General features: G+C 56.2%; 1 protein-coding gene across 3 annotated transcripts in view; it reads right to left on the bottom strand.

The window, feature by feature from the left end:
* PPP2R2B (protein phosphatase 2 regulatory subunit Bbeta) overlaps positions 1-7,463 on the bottom strand; it is a 114,782-nt gene continuing 107,319 nt past the window's right edge. Inside the window, exons 7-10 of one of the 3 annotated variants that reach the window (XM_072873488.1) lie at positions 3,683-3,852; positions 3,029-3,120; positions 1,839-2,146; positions 1-1,309 (exon numbers count right to left, since the gene is read on the bottom strand). In XM_072873488.1, the coding sequence (XP_072729589.1) occupies positions 1,867-2,146; positions 3,029-3,120; positions 3,683-3,852 (542 nt within the window). In that variant the 3' untranslated portion in view covers positions 1-1,309; positions 1,839-1,866. Of the gene's footprint in view, positions 1,310-1,506; positions 2,147-3,028; positions 3,121-3,682; positions 3,853-7,463 lie in introns of those variants that run through there. The other 2 variants (XM_072873490.1, XM_072873487.1) reach the window with 2 other exon arrangements.

Genomic DNA, 7,463 nt, shown 5'->3' with positions numbered 1-7,463 from the left:
GACAACTTTACTTCTGATACCAGAGCGCAGGCTTTCTTTACAGGAACCAAAAAAGAACTTTTTTTTTTTCTTTTTTTAAAAAATGGTTCATTTACTCTTGCTATTTTTTTTACCATTTCATTTTTTAAAAAAAAGTTACTCCTGAAAGCCATCACTTGTAATAAATTTATAAGCCAGTGCACTGTTTTTTTTCCCTTGTGCTCACTCCTCTGAAGGCGGCAAGCTCTCCCCGCTGCGGCCCTGCGCAGGCGTGCGAGGGGGGGACGGGGCGTCCCAGCAGGTCAGCACCCCGAGGCTCCGTCCCAGGGGCCAGGGCAGCGGCTTCCCCTGGGCCGGGGCACAGCCGGGGGTCCCTGCCGCCGCACAGCTCCTGGTTTTCCGCGCGGTCCCTGCGCTCCTTGAGTAAGCGGCACTTTGTCCCCCGCGTCGGGTGCGAGAGCTGGGAGGCCATCGCGGGACACGCTGGGAGTCCTCGTGGTGCCTCGCAGAGGCTGTCCCAGGAGGGCACTTCGCCCTTGGAGCGTCCTGTGAACTCCCTGCAAGGATGCAGGCGCTGGCGGGACGCCCGCTGCCCCCGCAGAACGGCTGCGCAGCAGGGTCACCCTCACGGAGCCACTTCTAAAGTGACAGCGTTGAATTTTTTAGTTGACTTTATTTATTCATTTGCTTTTTGTTGCAGGAGCAGTTTTCAGATTGACTGAAAATTCAGTATTTCTTTTTTTTTTTTATTGAACAGTTGCTCAAGTAAAAGAGGGACCTGAACATCTTTAGAGTAGAAAGGGGCAGCCTTGCCATGCAAAGAGGAAGAGTTATTGGTTTTATTATTATTATAATGTAGGACCACAGACAGCCTCTCTTTGAAGCAGTCAGGTGCTACCAGCAATATATGGTTGGATTCTTTTTTAGAAGGTCATAAATTAGCAACTTATGCTTTATCTTTAAAAAAATCAAATAAATAAATAAATTAAAAAAGAAAAAGAGAGAGAGAGAGAGAGTCACAACATGCGAGAGCTTACAACAGACCAAGTAAAAATGACCAAAGCAAAAGACAAGAAATGCAGAAGAAAAGCCCAGGTTCAATTTGGTTTGCATCAATGCAGTTTGGAAGCATCATTTATAAAGGTATTTCATATACCAAAAAAGGCACCACAGGATCTACAAAGCCAAATCCTCAGGAGAGTTTCGGTGGGGTGGGGGAAGGTAGCAGCCTGGCTAGCGCAGACACGTCTCGGTGCGCAGCAGATCCCCCCCTTTAAGCTCGTCCATTGCAAATCTGAACTTTTCCATTTTACGTTTGGTTTTGTTGTCTCTGTTGGTAAAAACACAAAATAATAATAACAAAAAGACAAATGTGAAAAATGGCAAAGGGGACGATGTTCTGATCTTGCAACGTAACCGCTGGAATGTTTCTAGGATCAAGTTTAAAACCATCAGAGCGGGACTGCGCACAGCCTGTGCCCCCGCACGCCCCGCACGCCCCCTCCCCTTCTCCTCCGGCCGAGGGCTGCCAGCCCACCCCACCGCACCACCACGCTCCCACATCGGCAGACAGCTACAGCCATCCCAGTGCCGCCTGGGGACACCGGGACAGCGAAAGCCTAACGCCGCCCCAACCGCCCCACGTCACGTCTGAGCTCTCAATGTGTAAATAAAGAGAAATCTGGTGTCTGCTGGGTGAGCCCCCGCTGCCCCGGGCGCCGGGGGGTGCAGGAGCGCTCCCTCTGCACAACCGCTATCTGCAGAGCAGTAACTGAACAAAGGAATAGGAAGGAAAAGGAAAAAAAAAAGAAAGAAAGAAAAGAAACATTTGAAATCTTGTGTTTACTAGTATTCAGTACATGAGATTCCTAAGAACAACTTGTCCTCCTAGTTAACCTTGTCCTGGAATATATACAGGTTATTTGTTGCTGCCACGGCAATGATATTCTCGGAGGGGTGCCAAGCTGTATGCAGGATCTTTTTGCTAAAGTCCAGACTGTCCACGCTAATTTCGTCTTTCCTCCGCTTGCCGCCCACGCAGACCTTGCGGGGCTTGAGGATGGCGCGGGGTTTGCTGTTCTCCCGCGAGGCCTCCAGCGTCACGTCGCGCTTGGTGTTGCGGTCGAACATGCGGAAGAAGTTGTTGTAGGAGCCGGTCATGATGACGCTGCGAGGAGGGAGGAAGGACGGGTCACCACGCGCGGCCCCGGCCCGCGCCACCCCCTGCCCAGCCCTGCCGCCCGCCCGGCTGCGATACCCCAGACCTGCCCGGCACAGACCCCACAGGACGTGGGGACGCAACCACGACACCAGGCAGCTCGTGCCCGTCCGGCACCAAAAGGCTCAGGCTCGGCCGGTCAAGCCACGTCCCCGTGTCCTTCTCCTCCTTAACCCAGGGAATGTGCACGGGGGAAGCAATTCCTTTCAGGATAACAACACGTTTGGAGATCAGTCTTTATGGCAAAGATTTAGCTGACCTGAACTGCATGATTTTCACACCTTTTTAGAGGCAAACTGCCCCGTGACTAGAGGCAGACTGAACAGCCAGAGGCATAACGAGATTTGGATGAGATCTGGAATTTGAGCTTCAGGCCCAGTTGTGCCTTGTTAACTCGCTCCGATGGTTCAGAGAAAAAAAATGTGGCAATCCTGCCAGGTCAACTGGTCTTGCATGTTTTCTGCCACCTGGTTCAGTGTGATTTATGCGTGGATAGTCGTCATTCCCAGATTTTGGCAATCTGGAGCCAAACGCATCACCAGCCTCCTCCGGGTCTGGGTGAAATGGAGACAGGGACCAAACCCACCCAGGAGAGAGCAGGGACCCCGTCAGACACCTCAGCAGCGCTTGGTTACAGGGCTGTGGGTTTAGGTGATCCCTGCTGTACCCACAGGAAAACTCTCCAGACCCCGCACCCAGCCAAAGGCCGGGGAAGGGACCGCCCGGGGACACGGGAGCCACCGGGCCGTCCCAAAGCGTGCACCCTCTGGGCCGAACTCGGCACCCGCAGGGCTGGGTGCCGGGGCGGAGCCGCGTCGCTGAGCCGCTCACCTGTCGGACCCGTTCCAGACGCATTCGAACTTGTCGAAGATGCAGTCGTTCTCGTAGAGTGAGCAGAGCTTGCTCCGCAGGTAGTCGTGAACCTGCCAGCAGGGAGGGACGGGGCGTGAGGCCCCCGCACCGACCGGCACAGCCCAGCGGCTGGCAAACGCCAGCCCGGTGCTCGCCGGGAGCTGAAGGACCCGGCCCAGCCCCGCGCTCTCCGCAGCCAAGCCAGGCAGCATTGGGCACAGCCCGTTATCGCAAGCCCTTGACCACAGCCACCTTTGCACTGTAAGAAGCAGCACCAGCACCGCTTCACGTATGGCTCGGGCAGCACCGGGCAGCGCCGGGGCACGTCCCCTGGCAGAGGGTGGCAAGGCCCGCTGCTCCGCCCCGACCCTTGCCTCCCATGCAGCCTTCCTGGCTGCCAGCACCTGAGCTTTCCCTCCTCACCCACACCAACCTGGGGATGTGGGTTACAATTCACCAGGCCACTCGAGCCCACATTTAACAGTTCCTCATTTGCTTTCCATGATTTAATGGCACAATGCTCCCATCCGTCAGGTTTGTACCAGACCCCCTGCCGCTGGCCCGGGAGCGCGGCTCAGGCAGGAGCACTGCGGGTGCCCGACCGCTGCAGGGGCCCGGCCGAGGCACACTCACCTGGTAGGTCTCGATGGGCCGGTTTTCCATGTTCAGGTCCCACACCTTGACGGTGAGATAGTCCCGGGTCATGATATACCTCCCACTGTGGCTGAATTTGACATCGGAGATTGAGGAGATGATCTCGGAAAAAAACGACCGGTTACTTGGGTCCTCGGGCTCTTCAAAAACTGCAGAAGAGGAAAGGACAAGCCCCGTCATCCACCAAGGCAGCAGGAGCTCCTTGTCCCCAGGCCAGGGACCTGCCGCCCTGCCCCGGCACCGCAGGATGCTCCTGGGAGGGGAGCGGGCATCCCCGGCGCCACATGCGCACGGCAAAGGAGGCCCCGGTTTGGCTGTGGAGACCTACAGGCGGCACTGAGCCGGCGTCCTGGGCAGCCACTGCCAATGCCCAAACGCCCTCTGGTCCCGGAGCCGCCCACCCCGCTCCGCCGAGCAGAGGCACCTGCACCCCCGTGGGACGTCACCACGGCGGGCTGGGAGAGCGCGCCCCACTTCTGGGTTTGGCCTAGACCGGACAAACGCCCGTATCCGAAGGACCTCACTGGGTACAATTGAAGCTCCTTTGTTTTTAATGCGTGCAATAAGCAAGGAGGATCATCGGAGACCGATCTATCAACAGCACCACAGAAGCCCAGAAGATTTAGAGCTTTGCATGTCACTTCTGCTCTCTAGGAATCAATGTGCAGCGTAACTGAAAGTCAACGTAAATATTTTATAGCCACTGCAACCTACAAATTTAATCTAATCAGTCTTTGAATAAATCACAGTTTGAACAGTTTGAAGGAGACCGATGAAGTTCCAAATTAAATGTATTTACAAATTTGATTTTAAAGTAACATCAGCTGGGCAAGTATGACCACCACAGAGATCACAGAATCATAGAATTGTTTAGGCTGGAAAAGACCCTTAAGATCATCAAGTCCAACCGTTAACCTAACACTACCAGGACCACCACTACACCATGTCCCTAAGCACCTCATCCAAACGGCTTTTAAATACCTCCAGGGATGGGGACTCCACCACTTCCCTGGGCAGCCTGTTCCAATGCTTGACCACCCTTTTGGTGAAGTAAAATTTCCTAATATCCAGTCTAAACCTCCCCTGGCGCAACTTGAGGCCATTTCCTCTCGTCCTATCGCTTGTGACCTGGGAGAAGAGACCGACCCCACCTCCCTACACCCTCCTGTCAGGCAGTTGTAGGGAGCGATGAGGTCTCCCCTCAGCCTCCTTTTCTCCAGGCTGAACAACCCCAGGTCCCTCAGCCGCTCCCCATCAGCCTTGTGCTCCAGACCCTTCCCCAGCTCCGTTGCCCTTCTCTGGACACGCTCCAGCCCCTCCATGTCTCTCTTGGAGTGAGGGGCCCAACACTGAACACAGCATTCGAGGTGCGGCCTCACCAGTGCCGAGTACAGGGGACGATCGCTGCCCTACTCCTGCTGGCCACGCTATTCCTGATACAAGCCAGGATGCCACTGGCTTTCTTGGCCACCTGGGCACACTGCTGGCTCATATTCAGCCGGCTGTCGACCAACACCCCCAGGTCCTTCTCTGCCAGGCAGCTTTCCAGCCACTCTTCCCCACGCCTGCAGCGTTGCATGGGGTTGCTGTGGCCCAAGTGCAGGACCTTGCACTGCGCCTTGTTGAACCCCATACAGTTGGCCCCAGCCCTTCGACAGGCCCCAGCCTGTCCAGGTCCCTCTGCAGAGCCTTCCTCCCTTCAAGCAGATCAACACTCCCGCACAACCCGGTGTCATCTGCAAACTGACTGAGGGTGCACTCGATCCCTTCGTCCAGACCATTGGTAAAGATATTAAACAGCACTGGCCCCAGCACAGAGCCCTGGGGAACACCGCTTGTGACCGGCTGCCAACTGGATTTAACTCCATTCACCACCACTCTTTGGGCCCGGCCATCCAGCCAGTTCTTTACCCAGCGAAGAGGACACCCGTCCAAGCCATGAGCCGCCAGTTTCTCCAGGAGAATGCTGTGGGAAACCGTGTCGAAGGCTTTACTGAAGTCAAGATAGACAACATCCACAGCCTTTCCCTCATCCACTAGGCGGGTCACCTTGTTGTAGAAGGAGATCAGGTAGGTCAAGCAGGACCTGCCTTTCCTAGACCCATGCTGGCTGGGCCCAATCACTCGGTTGTCCTGTACGTGCCGTATGATGGCACTCAGGATGATCTGCTCCGTAACCTTCCCCGGCACCGAGGTCAGGCTGACAGGCCTGTAGTTCCCCGGGTCCTCCTTCCGGCCCTTCTTGTAGATGGGCGTCACATTTGCCAACCTCCAGTCGACTGGGACCTCCCCAGTTAGCCAGGACTGCTGGTAAAGGGTTGAAAGTCGCTTGGTGAACACTTCTGCCAGCTCCCTTGGTACCCTTGGGTGGATCCCATCTGGCCCCACAGACCTCTGTGTGTCTATGGGGCACACTGAGACGGCAGACTGAAGGGCCTCGCTAGCACACTGTCCCTCAAACACTGGCATGACATCCTCAGGCTTATCTCTAGCGAGCCTGGTTTTATCCCTTTCCCCCTTCAAATCTAGTTTAAAGCTCTTTCAATGAGCCCTGCTAACTCCTGTGCAAAGAACCCTCCCCCCCGAGACAGGTGTACCGCCAGCAGGCCTGGTGTCGTGTAGACCGACCCATGATCAAAAAACCCAAAATTCTGCCGGTGATGCCAGGCTCGGAGCCAGGTATTGACCTGGCTCTGCCTGTTTCTTCCCTCATCATTTCCTGCAACTGGAAGGACAGAGGAGAACACTGCTTGTGCTCCTGATCCCTTAGCCAGTCATCCCAAGGCCCCAAAGTCTCTCTTGATTGCCCTCGGACGTCTTATTGCAGCTTCATCGCTGACCTGAGAAGTCAATAATGGATAGTAATCCGAGGGCCGTACCAGGGTAGGAAGCTTTCCCTTCACATCTTTTACCTGGGCCCCAGGCAGGCAGCTGACTTCCCTAAGAAGCAGGTCTGGTCTGCATACTGGGCCTTCAGTTCCCTTCAGAAGGAGTCTCCTGTGACAATGACCCATCTTTTTTTTCTTCACAGAAGCAGTTTTGGCGCAGGGCGTAGGCCGACTTAACCTCAGCGACACCTCCAAGCTAGATGAACCATTGTCCTCGTCATTGTTGGGTCCCACTTGCAGAGCCTCGTACCTGTTATGCAAGGGCACCGGGCACGGTGGGGTAGTCAGAGGAGACGCATCTGCTGCGCCGGGCAGGAACTCGTCGCCATTCTCCATCCCTTCAGTCACTGCGTTCAGGCAGGCGGAGCGAGGATAGGGAACGCTCCGTATCATGCGTCCTGACTGCCTGTTGGGCCTGTCTCGGGGAAGGCAAGGCACGACTCCAGTAGTCCATCTCTCTCTCGCACTCCGATACTCCTCAGCCTACTCGCCTCCTCCCAGAGCTTGGTCACTAAGCGGAGGAGTTCCCCGACCTGGGCTCACCTCCCACGGGTGCTCACTGCTGCCGTCCCGTCCTGGCATCCGAGCAGGGCACAGCCTGCACCCCGACACCTGGGCCGCAGCGTGTTCCCACCGTGCTCTGTCTGGGAACTGGGTCAGTCGTGGTGGGGGCAGAGCTTGCAGAGGCCATGGTGGGTACCATCGCTCCCTGGTCGAGCCGGCAGAGCTTCAGCACCCTTCCCGCACGCCCTTCCGCGCGAACTGCCGCACCAGGCCCTTGCTGACGCTCCACGCCCTGCGTGCCTGCCCTGTTGGCAGCGCCCTGCTCGCAGCGCTCCCCTGGGGCTCCTCCTGTACGCGAGGGGGGCTCG

This window comes from Ciconia boyciana, chromosome 9 (assembly GCF_034638445.1).
Source record: "Ciconia boyciana chromosome 9, ASM3463844v1, whole genome shotgun sequence".
NCBI classification, from domain to species: Eukaryota; Metazoa; Chordata; class Aves; order Ciconiiformes; family Ciconiidae; genus Ciconia; species Ciconia boyciana.
Note: the sequence above shows the minus strand (reverse complement) of the source record. Positions and strands in the feature narration are given on the sequence as shown.